The 19443-nt window shown below is 40.8% G+C and overlaps 1 protein-coding gene across 3 annotated transcripts; it reads right to left on the bottom strand.

Moving 5' to 3' along the window:
• Positions 1–422: 422 nt before the first annotated feature.
• Positions 423–19437, bottom strand: Sqle (squalene epoxidase). 3 transcript variants are annotated; one of them, XM_010611226.2, is made up of 13 exons: positions 19098–19437; positions 15880–16132; positions 12589–12769; positions 11331–11427; positions 9646–9759; positions 9385–9556; positions 6783–6878; positions 4874–5016; positions 4359–4455; positions 2611–2698; positions 1373–1432; positions 876–957; positions 423–526 (listed from the first exon to the last, which is right to left on the bottom strand). In XM_010611226.2, exons 1-12 carry the CDS (start codon positions 19359–19361, stop codon positions 918–920), a joined length of 1605 nt encoding a protein of 534 aa, XP_010609528.1. In that variant the 5' UTR covers positions 19362–19437; the 3' UTR covers positions 423–526; positions 876–917. The 3 variants fall into 3 exon arrangements, with proteins under 3 accessions (XP_010609528.1, XP_019061130.1, XP_010609527.1); XM_019205585.1 differs by having other exon boundaries at positions 423–957; XM_010611225.1 differs by lacking the exons at positions 423–526; positions 876–957 and having other exon boundaries at positions 964–1432.
• Positions 19438–19443: the final 6 nt, after the last annotated feature.

Genomic DNA, 19443 nt, shown 5'->3' with positions numbered 1-19443 from the left:
ACAGCAGACATACAAGGTGTGATGTTGCCTCTGGGGAAAACCAGCTGCTGAAAACGCCAGACCCAGAAGCAGGTTCTGTAATCAGCTGGCCAGTGAAATATTTCTCAAGCAAAACAGAAAACATAAAAATTCAAATAACTTTTTATTGTTAAGTGTATAAATCATGTTTATCTCAATTGTTAGAACCTTCCAGGTTATATTTTATTGCAATTCATTTTCCTGGCATTTAGAGATTTGCTCCGGTTTAAATGATGCCAGGACAGAAGCTTCCGTAACCTCTTCAGTGCCACTTAGCGAGACTGGTTCTGTAAATCACCATGAGCTGTTCTCTTTCATTCAGCAAGAGGTACAGGGGCACAGGCCTGTAACCCCAGCACTCAGGGAGGTGAGGCAGCAGGAGGCCAGCCTGGGTGACTGAGCAAGAACCTGTCTCAAATGAAAATTGTAAAAGGGCTGAGATGAGGGCTGGGATGTAGCTTGAGGCAGAGCACTTGCTTGGCGGGCACAAAGTCCTGGATTCGATCCCCTGTATCACAAGAAAGGGCTGGGATGTAGGTGAGTGAGAAGGCACTGCATGCGATCTGAGTACCACAAAACATCAATGAAATTCTGATTTTAAGGTATTATGCCATCTCTTGGAAGTACTCATTTGTTCGTTAACTGTTTCTTGAGATTATGCTGGCCCTGCTTATCGGTGTCACACAAAAGAATTTATAAACTTTTTCTTTGCTGTTCCTTCAAGGGTCTGATGTTTTCAGAACATTCAGAAAATAGCTTCACAGACTGCCCTACGGGTTAGGGACTGGGATAAGGTCCCTTCCCAAAGTCGGACAGGTCTCTGCACTTTCCATCTCACTTTGTTTTTCTTCCCTTACCATGCAGCTATTCGAAGAAGCCCACAAGAAAGCTGTGAGGAATCACCATTTTATTTGGATGTCCCAAGACTTGTCCCAAATACTGAAATCAAAAACACAGTTCCTCAGGTTAGCACAAATTTATGGCCACAATCATTTCTTTTAAATATCTAGCTTATTTCACCCTTCATTTTAAATTGTAAATTAAGGCATATATTTACATGCTTCTATACAAAAACACAAAAAACAAAAACAAAGCAATCCCAATCTTGGTTCAAGAGTTCCACTTTAGAAGTAAAGTACTACACTAGATACACTTTCCATTCTTCTGAGGACGTTGTGAGTTCAAGGGGTCCCCTTTAAGCTTACAGAACCATGTATTTCATTTCCGAACCAAGTATTTCATTTCTGAGTATATCAGAGGAACTATGACAGCACAAGCTTTGTAAACTACAGCACCACTGCTAAGAAGGGCTCGGGGTTTTGTAATCCAAGGTTCTGATTTAAAGCAAAAGTACATGGCATAGGCTGCGACAGCAAAGAAGTGTCCGATTAAAACCAGAGGGTCTGGAGACAACCTGTAACAGAGGAAGAAAAACACTGGGTAAGAGCCAGAGACTAAAATTCACTCATGAAAGGATCCAACTATGTATCATCTATAAAGGCTCAATACATGTTATACATTTTAGAAGACTTTACAAACTTGTATGCCTGTTACATTTGATAGCAAGAACAAAAAGAAATTACTTAGAACAATCTCTTTCAGAGAAGCCAGTGACCCCTCCCCCTCACTCCCAAGCTTTCGCTAATCTTGATCCCAGGCTGCAGTAATGGATGCCCTAGCCTGCTGGAATCCAGGCTTTTCAACAAGATGTCAATAGTGACATTCAGATTATAGATGAATGAAAACTGACTCAAAAAATTTCACTTTGCAGACCTCCCAAGAATAGTTCTACATATGTCTACACTGTCAAAATTAATACTGAATTTCACAAGTTCTATACTTCAAATTAATTTTTGTTATTTGGGTTTTTCATGTAAGATACCGCACTATATTTAAACTTGAGTGTCTGATTTATTTCATTTAACAGTATAGTCTCAAGGTGCATCCATATTCCTAGAAATGGCTCAAGTTTATCTTTCTTTATGACACAGTAGTACTCCACTGTGTGCAAATAGTTTTCTTTATCCATGCATCTGTTGATGGTCATATAGGCTGCTTCTAAAATTCAGCTTTTAGGACTATGCTGCTATACACATGGGTATGCATGTATAAAAAACACAATAAAAGGTAATAGGAAGCAGGGAGATAGATCTTTCCCAGATGGGAAGGGAATCCAGACATGAAGGAAGTAGGGAGGAAAGGGATTAAAAAAGGAATTATGATGTGCTGTGGACACGAACCAGCTCCACACAAGGAACGTAAACATCATGTACTGCAAACACATACTAATAGAAAAATTAATGTTTAAGTTATACTTTCTCAGTTATTCATTGCTCCCACAGATCAGCCCACGTGGATAAACCAGAGGTGAAAAGCGAGCTTCTGTTTTGATGGAGGGTTTTAGCCTCCCTCCACCACCACTTAACAGGCACTGTTTCCTGAGTGTGAAACAGTGTTCACCACTGTCTTCTTTCCATTCTTGAGGCCACACTTTCTGACTGGGAAACTCTGGGTAATAAGATGGCAAAATGCATAAGGAAGAGAAATTTCCATGTACTGAAGAGGCCTAAGAAAATCTGGAATACAACTTACACAGAAAGCAATCCAACAGGACCAGCAACACACCGTCCACCAAGTTTGAAATAAAGAAAACAGGCTCTTCTTAGCTGATGTAAGGAATCTAAAATGAAATTTAAAAATTATTCTCAATCAAAATACACATTTGGCACCTGCCTCACAAGCATGAGGTCCTGAGTTCTATCCCTGGTACCAACCCCCGCACCAAAAACACACTTGGGGTACTAATGATATGTCAGAAAAAAATAAATACCAAACCTCACAGATAACTTTTAAATATGTAGCCCTAGATTTTTAACATTCAAAATTTCTTTTAAATTCCATAATCATTATTATGGGTGGTAATACATATATGAATAAACTTGCTTCTGTTAGTAAATGATTGCTAACATTTAGGCCTTGGAAAGTAAGAGTCATTTAAAGGTTATTTGACTTTGTTGTAAATGTATTAAATGATGCAAAATACTTTAAACTTTTATTATTAAAAAAACACAATTCTAGAAATCAAATTACCAGTTCCTGAGATGCCCAATCCATATCTCCAGGGAGAATGTCAAAGGAAGAGCTATCAATGTCTTATCTGCATAAATTTCAAAAACTTTTCAAAGTAATTCATTAACCTCCCAACATAGTTTAGTAATCAATAACCTTTGTAACAGTTTAGAATTAATGTTCTTTTGAGGTATGCTTAGATTTTTCTAAACGACAGATTTTTTAAAGATGCAAAAGATAAACTTTTGTTCCAATAAAATCCTTTCCTTTGCCAATAATTAATTTTTTAATGTTGCTTTGTTGGTGGCTTCCAATTTATAAAGTAAGAATACAAGAACTTAGAAAAGCTTAGAAAGAGAAACTTACTTTGTATTTGTCCAACTAAACATTTTAGCTCCACACCAATTTAGCAAGAGATTTGTTTTGCAAATCATGAGTTTTCTTTCCTTCAGCCAGAGTACATGGTCACAGAGGCTACAGAAAGCATTTATACTGTAGCAACTTTTGCAACCATCATTAAAGAGCTTAGGAGGTACGAATATTTTAATGTCACATTTCCTCATGAGGAATGCTCAACCATTTAGACTGACCATTACCATATGGAAACAAAAACCAAAGCATGGGACTAATTCGCATGAGTAAAGCATAGTATACTACTTGTGCATTTTACCAAGAGAGAAACTCTAAACTTGTTTTGAAGTTCATATTTTCTAAAATATTACCCTAAAAAAAAAAAGAAATTGAAACGAGTATTCAGGAAGAAAAAGACCACACTGCCTGTTCCTCATGGCTAGGAAAAACCTTCCATCACAAGCTTACATTTAAGGGTATATGCACAATCCAGTCTGGATGGACAGAGGAACTCAGAACCATGGATACGAGTGAGGCATCACTATTAATGTTGTGTGAGGGAAGGCAACAGCCTTTCAGACAGTGATGGAATACACAATGATCACAAACTAAAAATCTTACTCCAGGACAGAATTAAAAAGAACTACTGGTACCAAGCTGGATGTAGTGTTGCAGGCCTGTAATGCCAGCACCAGGGAGGCTAGACAGGACTGGCATGAATTTAAGGCCAGCCTGGATACATAGTGAGTTCAAGGCTGGCCTGAACCACACAGTGAGACCCAGTCTCAAAAAGCCAAAGACAGACAGACAGAAAAAATAGAGTAACACTGATTTCTGGACAAATTAATAACCTTTGTAATTAGTTAATTTGCTATGCTAAAATTCTTCAATATTGTCCATTAAAAAATATCTATACTTACCATCTCTAGCAGAAAATAATTCATAAAGAGCCTGAGCAAGGACATTCACAACAAAAGAATGAGAATTTTTTCTGGACCAATAGAATGATTTTTTAGCCTAAAAATGAAAAAGATCACTTATTACATAGTAAGGGGGGGAAACACAAACTATTCATAATCTCGTCAAATTGGTATTTTTTATCCTAAGCACTATCAGCAACTAATATTGCCTTGTTTGTTGTTTGCCAAAAATTCACGTTCAGAGCAATGAATTACATGACTCTTAATGCTAGATTACAACCTCTGTGAGCATGCTGTCCTGTGGAGCCCAGTTTTGTTGTTACCATTCAGAAATTCAGGAATTCTGTGAGATTCACAGTTCACAATTCAGGTCCATTAAGCTTGAGCAAGACTTCTGCTGAATGACGAGGCCCAGGCTCCCTGTACAGATTTCCCCACCCAGGCCCTATCACTCTTAGCCCCAGGAGAATAAACAGGACAGAAACTGTTTGTATATGAATTATCCAATAGCTTACCTGTGAAACAGCCACATCCTCATAAAGGTCAGGGATGCCCGCCAGCAGTTTTCTCCACAGCTTCACATCTTTCAGAGCAACAGTCATTCCGCCGCCGGTGAGCGGGTGCCTCACGTTGTATGCATCCCCCAAAAGAAGAACACCTGCGGAAAGATGACACGGTTACAACGTCCCATGCCAGTTTCCTGAGAAAAGAGAAAAGATTATTCTTATTTTTACATTATTAATGTAAGCTGGTAAATACTAAGAACGTGAAAATATGAGGGAATGAATAATGACTCACACTTGGTGGGCAAATCAAGAGTTGATCCCGTCCGTCTTTGTTTGGTACTTAATACATGCCAGGCACTAAGGAGATCATGAGAACAGCACCATGATCTCTGCCCTTATGAAACTCACATACAAATCTAATGTCAACACATTTCTTCTTTTTCAAAATAAAAAGGATTTATGAGCATCAGACATAAAGTCTCCTACAAGAGGGAAGCAAATCAAATGTCTCTAGCACTAGCTGCCAGTGCAGTACAGAGAAATGTCTGTTCTTGCAATGTGAAGGAAAGAAAGTAGCTCTCAGAAATGACACCTAATAATGTTGTTCAACAGAAGACAAAACATCCTTAGTCATCAGAGATTAGACTTTGTTCACACTTTAACCACTTGTATGGAAACTACAGAAATGAAAAGCCCACAGTTTGCCTCCAAGGGCAGTCTGGTGCTTACAAGTATTGATTTAATTTGATCTCTGCGAGAAACAGACAATGATAATGTCAAGTCAACACAATTATGGAAAATTCTTTCCTGACAGTCACAATCTTAATTACATTTATAACTTATTTTAGAATATATCATGATATTAATATATAAAAAGGTAGCTTCTAAATGTTATTTCAATAAGTATTACTATAATACTTCCAATCAAAAGCCAAATTTGTATGCCTCTGCTTCATGTAGTATTCTCAAACCCACCAATTAGAATATAGTCCCACAGCATAGTGCTTACTCTAGCTTGGCATCAGCTCCATTCTACTCTGGCACCACAGTTGGTTTCCATGGCCAGCCATTCGCTATGCCTGTTTCTATGGACACTACCATCTCTTCACACCCAGAAGCCCCATTTGGACCTGCTCTGTTTCCACTCACACACCCTGCTGATGTTTTACGCCCAAATGTCCAAAGTGACCTCATCAGCTCTCTCCATGTATTGTGAAACTTCATGCTTTTTCCTATTCCTGTGGCAGCAAGCAGCTGGCAAAACTACCTATAATCTATCAATACGCCTCACTCTCTTACTAGAGTGCCAAGTGTCACACATTCTACATCCTAGACTTTACCCAAATCCATTCCTTACTCTCCATTTCAGTCCCAGTTAGGCCTTTTACCATCACTTATGGAAAAATTAAATAGCCTCACCAAAAAACTAACCATAGGAAACACTTGAGTTCTGAATTCCTTAAAAATGCCACCATGTCTCAGCCTCCTGGGGGCCCCTGCAGATGCGATTCCATCCACATGAGTCTTTCCTCACTACCCTCTAATGATCTCCCACTAAGCCTAAAACACAGGCTTAACTTCTGAATGAAGGCCCCCACAACCTCCACCTCACATCTCCCCTCCTTCCTGCACCCTCTTCTCACAGATGGCAGCACCGTGGAGGAGCTGTTCTTACAAACCTCAGCACTGGCTACAAAGTTAGCCTCTACATCCCTAATGAGTGTTTCCTTCTCTGTTGTGTCTCCGATGACTGACACCAAGTTAACACTAAATAATAACTAAACAGATTATAAAGTTAAATTTTGTATGAGTAAGGTGCCAGTCCATACTAACCAATTCTTTCTCATGTTATTCCCTTCAGTATTATTTTAAGCTCATGTACTTTGGATTTTATAAAGTCAGTCCAATAGGATAATACCTCGTTTATTTACTGGTGAAGAAGGAAGGAAGGTTGCTGGCATCGACCTCAGAAGAGAATTCTGAGAGGCTTCTAGGAACAGTTCTTTCAGGTGATCTGCAATAAATCCCATCCACCCAAATATGTTATTCACAACATTTCAACTTCAAAATTTCACATTTTCTTATCAAGTATAAGCAAACAGCTACTACACATACATCCTTTGCGATAAATCTAGAGTTAGTTATTAATGACAGTATTAAGCACCCAGTTATTCGTGCTAAGGAATGACTAAGTAATCTAAGAAAAATTAGTAGAAATAAACAAGTACACAGCTGAATGAACAAAGAAATTAAAGGAAGGCTGAGATAATTTATGTGAGATGTGACGAAGAGAAAGCCACCCAGCTCTTCCAAATGTTAAATGGCAACTGGCAAAATTTAATTTACTGCAACCAACATACTCTGATAATAAGAGATGAAAGACACCACCAATTCACAAAGAGCAGGAGGTGTGTCCTAGAAAAAGAAGTGGATTTGGGTGGAGGCACAGGCCATATCTCTGCGTCACTGAGCTGTAGTTTCTTTTCTATAAAATGAAATTCTCAGATCAGCTCATCTCTGAAGTATCCAATTTTAAATTTTGTGCTTCTACTTATATAGAAAGTGACTGTGATGATACAACTCCCAGGATAAGAACGGAGGAGGACATGCCTATGTTGAAACTGCTCCATTCATGCAAGCAGCAGAATCTGGGGACCCTAACCAATATGGATATGGACCTATAGACAATTTCGATGATTTCAGGTCAGCCTGCTCCAGTCACATCTGGATTGGAAAAAAATAATAAACTGACAGTAAAAACCATATAAATATATATGTAATTATATATGCTAAAAATGACTTACCTTTTCCTAAATATGTATAATTACTTTTCCCTTCTGACAGCTTCAAAAGTGGCTTAACTGAGTGAAAATTCACTGAAGTGTTTTCATAGTCATATGTTGAAAAATGTCATTATTAAAAATCTAGTGTGCCCACTTTGTTTCACTTTATTTTTGTTAGTATCTCAATTAAGTAACTTTAAAAATAATCCAGAATTTTGGTTGAAAATGCACTCAGAATTAGTTTCTATTACTGTACTCATAACTGCTAACTAGGGCTTCCCTTCTATTTAAAAATAAAAAACAACCTGAGAATCAAACCAGGCCCTTATATGTGCTAAAAGCACACACTACCTCTGAGCTACAATGCTAGCCACCCCCCTTTTTCTTTGTCAAATTCTTGGTAATTTCTCTCCCACTTCTTTCCATTCTCAAAAAGAAGACTTGAAAACCTGGTACCATCCAAAGTTCTTTGAGTGCTGACATGACATTCAGAAAGTTTGGATTTGGGAGCGTTTCAGATTTGTTTTCTGGGTTAGGGATGCTCAACCAGTTTAAATCAATGCAAATATTCCAAAATTCTGAACAGTTTTAAAACAAATATCTCTAAAACCAAGCATTGTGGGGGGGCCTAGTTAATCTGTAGTTTATCTTTGGAAAGGCCAAGTAATCTCTCCAAACCTTAGCTCTCTTATCTATAAAACTGGAGGATGAGACTACCTCCCTCCTAGGGTGGCTGCCCACATGAAAAGAAGTAATGTTTGTAAAACAGCTTTCTACTGGGCCAGGGATTTAGCTCTGAGGCACAGAACCTGCCTTATAAGCACAAGGTACTGAGTTCAACCCCCAGTACCAAAAAAAAAAAAAACCAACACAGCTCTCTATAGCAGACATGCAGCAACTGGCAGATATCACTACTGTGAGAACCAAACACAAAAGTAGTGAAGCATGAGCTATTGCAAGAATCTAAAATTCTTAGATGATGGTCTAGACTACCTTAAATACTATATATGCCATATTGTTAATTATTCTGAAAACTATACTTCAGTTAGTATTGTGACAGAAACATACTGAAACTACTATTTTAATTTAGAGATTGTTGCTAGTTTAAATATTTCAGTCCCAGCATATCTGGTTGATCAGAGGTGTTACAGCTTATATCTAGTATCCTCCCAAAGCCTTAGTGGTCAAGGCCTTAGTGGTCAAGGTGGGGCTTTTCAGAAGCTGCTGGATCCTAGGGTGTATGATGCTGGGATTAACGGTGTGTGATTACTAAATGAGTCCATTGATAGGTCTGGCATAGCTCTGCATGTGGACAATGGGAAGAAGGCCCACCTTGGGTATAGGTGGCCCCACCCAAAGGGTGGGTAGCCTGAAAGGGATAAAAAAAGAGGCAGGCTGCTGCTGCTTTAGCATTTCACTGCTTTGTGGCCTTCTGCCTTCCACAAACTATTTCTCCTCTGCGATGCCCCTTTGCCATGCCACACTGCCTTAGAGCCAGTGAACTGAAACCTCTACAAACTGTGAGCTACAATAAACATTTCCTCCTTTAACTTTAGGTCTTTGTTATTTTGTCTCAGCAATGAGAAAAGCAACCAAGACAGGAGGCATTTTCTACCTACTATGTTTACTACTACTGGCTTATTTTAGGCATAGCTCAGGGAAAACAAGAGGGAGAGGCTTTTGTGAGATTTGCTTTCCGGAGTAGATTACAATCAGGAGTAAAATCCTCTTTCTTACCAGGTACTTGTGGGTAAATTTGTTCAGCCATGTATTCTCTTAAATTCCTTGGCCTTTCTCCACGAATGTCAACAAGTACTCGAGTTTCATTGGATGAAATCTGGTAGATGAGAACTGGGCTTGGATTAAGTAAAAGAAGTTCAGCATAATTGGGTTTAAACTGTGGTGCATTCTAAAAAAAAAAGAAAGAAAGAAAAATATTTTAATGATTTTAAAATTTCACATTACTTTTTCTTTTCTACAGCTGTACTGCTACAGTACCTTCATAAGGAAGCCAACAAAATGAGATGAAACAGAAGCTTCTGTGGAGATCAGGTTTTTCCTGAACTTGGAGAAAATCCCATCTGCTACAACAGTCAATGGAGCATGAAGTTCCTATAACAGATAAAGAATACTCCACTAAATGATAAAAATACACAGTAAATTGTCTATTATTTAAAAATGTGCATGAGCAGATTTAAAAACAGTACAGGATAACATTAGAGAACAGTGGAAACACCATGTGGGTGGAAGGTAACACGTGACCAATCTCTAGAGAGAGTCCTCTGTGACCTAACATCTCTCTTCACAGCACCTCCATGAAAACCAGCAGGGAGCCAGGCATGGTGGAACACACCTGCCATCCCAGCACTTGGGAGGCTGAGGCCGGGGGAGCACTGTAAGTATGAGGCCATCCAGGGCTACACAATGAATTCAAGGCCAGCACAAACTACATAGAGACCCTGTTTAGAAGGGGAACCAAAACAAGAAAAAAAACCTATTAGAGCTTACTCTCCACTTTCATAGACAGAAGGGAAACAACTACAAAACAAGCAAGGGCCAGGCATGGTGGTCAACCCTGTAGTCCCAGCACTTGGGAGGCTGAGGCAGGAGGATCGCCACGAGTTCATGGCCAGCTTGGGCTATATAGTGAGTTCCAGCCCAGCCTGAACTACAAAGTAAGACCTTGTCTCAAAAAAATGAATTAAAAAAATAATAAAATATGCCAGGGATTTAGCTCAGTGGTTCTGCCACCTGCCTCTCAAGCACAAGGTCCCAAGTTCGATCCCTGGCATCAAAATAAATAAATAAATAAAATAATAATAATAAAATAAACCAACCAAGGATAACACAAGACAGAATCTCATTAGCAATGCCATGGACTAGGCAGATTCATTCTAGAATTTTCTGACTTTGTACAGTGCCTTTTAATCAGAGACTAGAGCTTAGAAAATGTTTAATAGCTATGTGTACTTATTATACTACAAGCAGAGAAATCACTGCAAAGCCTCTATTAGAGGTCAGTTTCTAGGAGGGGCTGCTACCTACTAGAGCCGCCTTGGAAGGACCCTGGCCCTTTCACAGTAGGATGTCAACAAGAGCATAGACCAGAAACTATTTCACTCTGCTTCCCCAGAGATTCTCCCCCTCAACCTAGAACAATGTGTATACAGCAACAAGACCATACTAGATGCATAAAAATTAAGAGGGAAAATTTGTTATGTGTATTTTACCACAAAATTTTAAAAATCAATAAGGCTGAATCATTTACTTTACAGATTCTCTTACTTTTACCTTCCTGACTTAAACAATTGCTTGTATTGGCTTGTCATTGACTCCTATGCTCTGGTTCTCATGAGATGCCTGAAACATAAAGTGAAGGCCCTTATATCTGAGATGGCGTTAACCATGTGTTTCATATTGAATCCCTCCTTTTTCCCCCTTCCACTTCCTCCTCGTTTCTCCGCTGGTGTGAACTCTGAGTATGGTTAATACACTGATTTTAGTTTTAAAAGTCTTTGCACGGCATTTTGGGTGCACTAAACAAAGTGCCACAGTCTGCAGCCCACCCTGCCACAGGAGAGCTCAGTCCAGTGGTGAACAGTAAGTGACTGCACCCACTTTTCTGAAAGGACACTGGAAAAAGACAATACTCCCTTGGGAAGAGATGACATGATAAACCTCACCCTGACATCTCCAGTCTCTTTATCTTTGTACTTCACTCCAATCACAGCATCATCTTCCTCCAGTAACTGTAGTACAACACCTTCAATAAATTTTGCACTGAAGGATAAAGAAACAAATCAGTTTCTACAGAGCACATTTGGGCAATTTAAGCTAGACATGAATTCCTTACTTCTTGCATAGAATAAGCTCTAGCTTGACAAAAAAAAAAAAAAAAAAAAAAAAAAAAAAACACACACACATTGGTGAGTTTTAGAAGTATGTGTGATTTCTATTTTGTAATTACACCGAACACATACTATGAATGTAACTTTTTCAAAGTCACAGATTTTTCATTAATTAAAAATAAAATGCATGCAGAGAAGTGTTACCAACACATACTCATATGCAGAGGTGGAAAACAAATTGTAGTTTATCTAACAAATTCTTAAAAGTAGTTACATCCAGTTGGGATACCCAAGATAAATTTTACTCTCTATATTTTGGGGTATTTTCCCATTTTTACACAATGAGTATGTTCTGCTTTCATGGGTATCAAGCACTTTCCATCTCAAGAACAAGTCCACTTAATTCTTCACTTGCTTCATCAACATTAAAGACTATGTCAATCACATGAGTGTTCTTATACTAAAAATTTCCTTATTTACAGTGCTTAAAAGCTGCAGGGCAAATATAAGTCACTAATCAAGAGAAGCCACCAGTCCTGCCACCAGTCCTCAGTGAGAACAAACAGGAATTTCTCGTTGAAGTCCTCTCTCCTGATTTCTTACAAAAAGTATCACAACCATAAACACAAACTCCCAAGTAGGCAGTCTTGTGATATTATTGTTAAGCATGTCCTCTAAATTCCAAAAGTAGGGCTAGGGATTTGGCTCAGTGGCGCCATACCTGCCACTCTCAAGCACAAGATCCTGAGTTCAATCCCCGGTACCAGAAAAACAAAACAAAACAAAAAAAAAAAACCCAAAAAGGGTGAACTTACCATGGTTCTATGCTATTCAAAAGAAAATTATTTGATAATTGGTTTTTTTTTTTTTTTTTTTTTTTGGTACTGGGGATTGAACTTGGGACCTTTTGCTTGCGAGGCAGGCAGTGATACATGATAATTCTTGAGTCACCAAACATAGTCTTCTAACTTAGGGTTACTTTAGTATACCATTTTCTAGATTGCCCAAAATCTCATGAAGATTTCTAAAATCTTATTCACATGAAGGCCAGACTTAACCCTTTCACACTACGTGTCTGAAGCTGCAGCCTTACTTGGGCTCTGCCATAGCTGCTTTCCGGAGATTCATGATGAATCTTCCATGGTGGAATGCTCTCCCACTGTGTGCCTGGCCATCTTCTGCCGGAGGGAAGGTGATGTGCACCTCTGACTTGCTCTCCCGATCGTGCAGTACATAGCCATTCAAACTCTGCGCATCAATACCATCCACAGCATCTGCAAAACAATCGACTCTGTCAACATGCCCAGTCACTAAATGCAGAACAACACCATGACATGAAAATCAGCTTCTGCTGTGTAAGACTACAGGCCATCTGGGAAACTATAATCAGTGCAATTATTACAACAGATGTCTTAGCAAAACTGAATTATCACAGCCTGGTGTGGTGGCTCACACCTGTGATCCCAGCAATCAGGAGGCTGAGGCAGGAGGGTACAGAGAGTGCAAGGCCTGGGCTGCACAGTGAGTTCAAGTCAGCCTGGACTACATAAAACCAGCAAGCAAGCAAACAGTACAACTACCAGGCCTGTAAATTCCACTTCACCCCAGTGATGAGCAAGGAAGTAAATGGGTAAAATGAGCCAGAGTCCTGTCCTGAGGTAACCAGTTGTGTCCACAGAGATGTAGAGGCCAGGCAGCATCCCCTGAGTGAGAGCACTCGTAGCCACAGTGGGTCTCAGAGTGGGCCCGAGCAGCGGCCTGGGGCTGACACCACCAAGGCTGGTGTGCGGCCGAGTCAAGAGCAGGGATCTCTCAAGTTTTTCACCTGCCAAGTCATTTCAGTCTGCTTTCTTGTTGCTATCACAGCACAGCGCCCACCTACTGTACTCACTTACTGCTGAGCTGCTCGCTCCAGATGCAGACCCACCCTTTCCTAAAAGAACACTCATCTCTCTCAGCCTAAGTGACACCAAACAGTCCCAGCTTTCTTCTACCATCCTGCTGCTTCCTTCTCAGTCTCTTTTGCATGAGTTTCCCAGGACTTAGTTTATTCTGTGTTCTCTTTCTTCTCTCACTCTCCTTCGATGGACTCAATCAGTGTCACAGCGTTTACCTACCACAAACACGCTTCCCTGTCAAACTCAGAAACAGAATGCTGGCCAGCCCCAATTCCTTGCTGAACTGAGTCACGTATTGTATTTCATACCTCCACTTTAAACTGCTTTCCCCCTAGTTTCTCCCATACCCTTTCCTCTTGAAGGTCTTATCAGCAAATGGTAGTACCATCATCCAGCTGCTAGGTCAAAACCTAGGAAGGGGACTCAGTGGTGTTGTGCCTGCCTGGCAAGCAAAAGGTCTTGAGTTCAATCCCCGATACCACAAAAAAAAAACAACCTAGGAATCACTTTGATAGCGTCCTATTCTTCAAACCCCACACTAATCCCTTATTAAGTGTCTTAGTCACTTTCTCACTGCTGGAACACAATAACTGACACCCAAAACTGAAAGGAGAGGCTGATTTTGGCTCACATTTCAGTCCATAGAGGCTGGCTCCAAAGGGCGTGGCACAGGAGAGTAACTGCTCACCTAGTCACATTCACCAAGTAGGGAGTCAAGGGAAGGGCAGGGGTCCACCCTTTGAGTCACTACCCCAGCCACTTGCCTCTCCCACCAGGCCCAGCTCCTCACAGCAAAGCAGCCTGGGCACTTGTGCAGGCCAGTCCTCTCCCGATGGCGCTGACTACAAACACAGGAGACTCTCGGAGGACACCCGGATACGAACCGCAGAGGAAGCCACATTTCCCTTAGTTTTACCATGCATCTGTCCACCTCTCTGTATCCTCTGCTGCCATGCTAGTCTGAAACACCATCATCCACCGTGTGGAGTTAGAAACGAATGACCCGCATCTCCTGGCCCGACTCTTGCGACCCTCTCTAGCATCTCAGACACAGTCTGTTCTCACACTGCAGAGCAGCGTCCTACAGATGAGATGGCAGGGTGTGACCAGTGGTCCACTGCGAAAGGAGTTCGGAATTGTATCATCAGGTGAAAGCAAACAAGCAGATAAAATGCAAAACAAATGTCAGGGTTGGTAACATATATAGCTCTGTAGCAGAGCATGCACTTAGCATGCAAATCCATGGCACCGTGTTACTCTGTTTTTCTTTGAAGACAAAGATGCTAACGTAGGAGTTATTCTTTCTGAACTAAAACCTCAGCACTCAGGTCTAACTGCAATGTCGGCACTTTAATGAAGTGGGCTTTGGATTGCAGTCTGTAAAGCCATCACCACGCGAGACCCCAGAAGCCCCCAAAAGGGTGGAAAATGCAGTCAGCCTGAAGTATATATGGATTTAATGTGCTATTCAGAGTAGCTATGAAGGCTTGAAATCAATACTGTGGATGCAAAACAAGATCACGTTACTCTCCAACTGCACTGCAAAGCCCACAGGAGTATCTGGCTGCTCCCTACCTTGCAACCTTAATTTCATGCCACTGTTTTTTCTTCATTCACTCCTTTCTAACTATAGGGGTCTCCTTTCCAGTGCCTAAAAAAAATACAAAATACACCCACGGTGCCTCCAACATGCCAAGCACTATTCTGAGTGCCTTATGTACATGAATTCACTTAATCCTCATAGTAACAATGAAGCAGAGGCACTCGATAAACTATTTAAAAAGAGAGGGAACTAATACACAGGCAGTTAAGTTACTTCAGCTAAAGCTGGTTACTTAGGTCATACAGCTTTTAAGGGCCAGAGCAGGTATTCAAATCCAGCCAATCTAGTTCCAGAATCAATGCTTTTAATCAATGCAACATATCTCCCACCACAAACACCAAGCAAGTAGTTTCTCACCTTCCAGGCTGGCTGTATTGTGTACTCTGTTCCTTGAGAATAGACAGTTTACCTGTCTTATACACCAGTGTATCCCTGGCACCCAGTACAGCACCTCATGCAAAAATAGTAAATAAATATTTCCTCAATGAACATAGCTGGTGCTTAAGAGGCATGGCGAAACAGATGAACGATGACTTAATAAAAGTACTATAACACGTATGTAATACACATTCTTCAAATGAAGTTCCCTTTACATTTCACTAAAATTCATGTCTTCATTCTAGGAACCTTTCCAGTCCTCAATTTTGACCATTACAATTTTTTTAGATATTTCATTATATCTTATGAAGTCTACTTCCTATCTCTTCATACTACAAAATGCTTATTTTCTCCTTTGTTCCCATAGTCGTGCAAATTTGTTGATAAATGAGTATTCTAAACTTTGGAAGTAAATATACACTGGAAAACCTTTTCACTAGCCAGCAAAGTCTAAATGAAGATACCTGCTGATGACAGAACTCTCCGGAAATCAATATGAACTTACCTCCAAGACCGAGGTCTTTAAGAACACAGTAACCGCCAGGCTGCAGAAATTCTCCAACTATTCTGTCAGGCTCTTTTAAATCTCTCTCGATTACTGTCACCTTTCTTCCATCTCTGGAAAGCACTGCTGCCAGAGCAGAGCCAAGTACACCAGATCCCACAATGATAACTTCTGGGTCACTCAGAGAAAACGTGGAGATGGAGGTAGCTGCTCCTGTTAAGGTTGTTTCGGAAAAATGGATTCCTTTTCTATGCTGTTTAATAAAAAAGGGAATTTTACTTCCAAATTTGTTAGCCTTAAATCATATTACCACCACATAGATGCACCAGACTTCTGAATCTTAGGCAAAAGCTTGACCCCCAAACATTATTAAACAAAATGAACTGCTTATATTTGAAATCCCAAACCCTATGTAAAAATCAATATCACAGAACTGATTAAATAAAAATGTATATTATCCCAATAAAATTAAATATATTACTTTTTCCAAACATGGTACTTAGAAAATGCTATTATACAAACATATTTAGAAATGTACACCAGGCCAAATAAATATATATAAGGGACTCAAGGCAAATTCTATCATTAATTACTCAGTGCTTCAAAGACATACTGAGTATCTACCAGATATAAATATCTTACAACTTCTAATTTTACATCATGCTATACTATTTAATACCTTTTACGTATTCCTAAAGAAAGTCACCATAAATTTTCTCCTGGATTTTCACTATCTAAAATCAGTGAGATATAACATAAAGACTGTCAAATCCTGGATACATATTTATTAGCTGAGGATTACTTAAATCTATAAAATTATAAGAGTCCTGACTGCTTTGCTACTGTGTCCGCTGTGAACTGTTGACCCTCTACCACCCTGCCTGGAGGCCAGCCAATTACGTACTGAAAACCATAGGTCACATAAACTGTATGGAAACTGTAAGCCAAATAAACCTTTCCCCCTTTAAACAAAATAAAATAAAATAATAAAATAACTCTTACTGCTCCTTGGGATGTGACCATCCCAGGTGTAGGGTTTTCAACACTACCCCTTAACATACAAGCACATATTTAAATTGTCTCCTCCCTTTCCCCAGCCTGACACTCTTAAAGCCTAGCCAAAGAGCCAGTCCTCAGCTTAGGGAGGAGGACAAATCCTAACCCTTCACACTGGACTGACAGGCAGCAAAGGCTTTTACTTTGGTCACAAAAGATGAAAAAGTTGTTTTGGGAGATCTTTGTCTGCTGGCAATGAAAGTGCATGTTAGTTTTTTAAAATGAACAATTCAATCTTACAACATTGGATTCTCAATCCGTATCAGATACAGAATTGCAAGGAACCATCTTTCTTGAGTTCTCCGACCTTAATGATTAAGGTAGGAATAAATTCCATTTAAAGGTCTTAATAAAGAACTCAGATAAAAAGGGAAGGTACAAAGTCTAAAATCCTTTAGAATGTTAATATCGGTTTTCTAATATCCACCCAGCATGGTTTTATCTTTATGTACATTTGTTATTATAATTTCTCTTAGAGAAATACTTTTCTGTCCTTTACCAAGGCAGGAGACAGTAAAGTCTATTCTTCCCACCATTATGTTGTAATGGCCAGAACAACTGGTTATACTTAAGTTATGGTTGTGGGAACAAGACAAGTCCCAAAATCTTCCCATTAAACACACACACACAGAGAAGCACACACACACACACACACACACACACACACACACACACACACACACAGTCCTGGGAGGAGAGCTCTGGAGGAAATCAAGTCTTTAGGAGCCAGATCAATAGAGGAAATGTGAATAAAACTTGCTACTCAATAGACGACTCTACGCTCCCTAGTTTCTAAGGAATAGAGAGAAAGGGGAGGCAGTCACAAAATGGAACTAATAATGACTGCTCCCAGGTTTTTTACTCCAAAATTTCTCTTCACAGCACGGGACAGCAAGCCTTCCAGCCACCTGGACTAGCAGTGCTCAGAAAGTTTTATCAGACAAAACACCAGAGTTTTCAAATACAGAGCTAAGGGTTTCCTCTTCCTTCTTTCCCACTCCTCCAATCTACATTCACCATGCTACTGAACGACCAGCACTACTCAAAATGCTCCTAACAGCGCCACAGTACCTTTGGACTAATACAGGTTCCACAGCTACTTACGGGATGGTCATGGATCAGGCATTTGGCAAATCACTACATGAAATCATTTAATCCCTCACTACCGGCAACAGCGATGCTAACCCCATCGAACAGAAAAAGTAAGTGATTCTTGCAGAAATTTGTCAGTCTCACAGCCCAAGTGGTAGAGCACAAATTCTAAACCACAAACAACCCTCGCTGAGCTGCACTGTGGATGCACCACAATGACATCGCTCCAGAACGGCAGGCACTCTGTGGGCATTCGTTCATCCCTTGCTTGGTGCTGGGCTGCAGTCTCCTGCCTGACATCCTTGCCTCCATTTTTGCATCCCAACGCATTCTCCATTACAGCAAAGGGGATGTTCTTTCTACAATGGGAAAGCCAAGCACACTTGAAGTCTCCACTGCTCTTGGGTATAAGTCCAAACACACACGTCCACCAGCTCCTAGCGATCTGGTCTCCTTGATTTCTCTCCCTCACATTTCCGATCATGGCCCTCCACTCGCTTCTAACTTCACATCACCACCCTGCCCACATCACCCGGGAGTCGCCTGACCGAGGACACCACTATACCAACACTCTACTCCGGTGTGACTGGGAGGAGGGTTTTTTGCCCGAGGTTTTAAAATGTTGAGCACTTTTGCTGCTTTTCAGACTGTCACTCTTCCCGACTACCTGTTACTTCTTAGAAGCAGGACTCACCTTCTTTCATCCCAGACACAAACGTGCAACCCTGACCCAAGGACTTAAATTAAAAACCATTTTCTACTAGGGAACGTGATTCTGTCCTCCAAAATGAAGTTCTAAAGTTTCGTTTCACCTCTCCCAGTCACACCCATTCCAACCCTTGTATGAGGCGCAGTCAACACTAAAAGAAACTAAATGTTTTTAATCTTTCCTCATAGTGGGTAGCCAAGGCACAGTCCAGAGCTTCAAAAATTATTTCGACCAAATGGGGGTTTACACTCGAGTATGTAAACTGGTAATTTCGCCCTTAAAAAAACAAAGCCCTCGAGTGAGGACGGCCCTGATTTTAACGTGACACACTCATTCATTGGCCCACTTTGAAGCCGCCTACCCTCCTGGACTCCAGCTGCTTTCTCCTTTCGGACCCAGGCGGTGACTTGGCCCAGAAGAAGCCGATGACCGGCAGACCCGAGAGGACGTCGGAGAAGAAGGCGGCCTGGGAGCCGCTCCGGGGCCGGCAGCGGTAGGACAGCAGCAGGCCGAGAGACAGGAAGACGAGCGCGCCCAGCAGGAGCTCCCTGGCGGCCAGGCTCGCGAAGTCGCCGCACTTCTTGTAGAGGTAGGTGAACGTGGCGATGCCCAGGAAGGTCCACATGGCCGCAGTAGCTGCTCAGGCGGCGCCGTCAGGGCTGCGCTGCGCCCCGGTAGAGGCAGGCGCTCTGCCTTCGGAAGGGGCG

This window comes from Fukomys damarensis, unplaced genomic scaffold (assembly GCF_012274545.1).
Source record: "Fukomys damarensis isolate Sample0158 unplaced genomic scaffold, DMR_v1.0_HiC HiC_scaffold_5, whole genome shotgun sequence".
Taxonomy (NCBI): domain Eukaryota; kingdom Metazoa; phylum Chordata; class Mammalia; order Rodentia; family Bathyergidae; genus Fukomys; species Fukomys damarensis.
The sequence above is the reverse complement of the archived record's forward strand: the minus strand, read 5'-3'. Positions and strand labels throughout refer to the sequence as shown.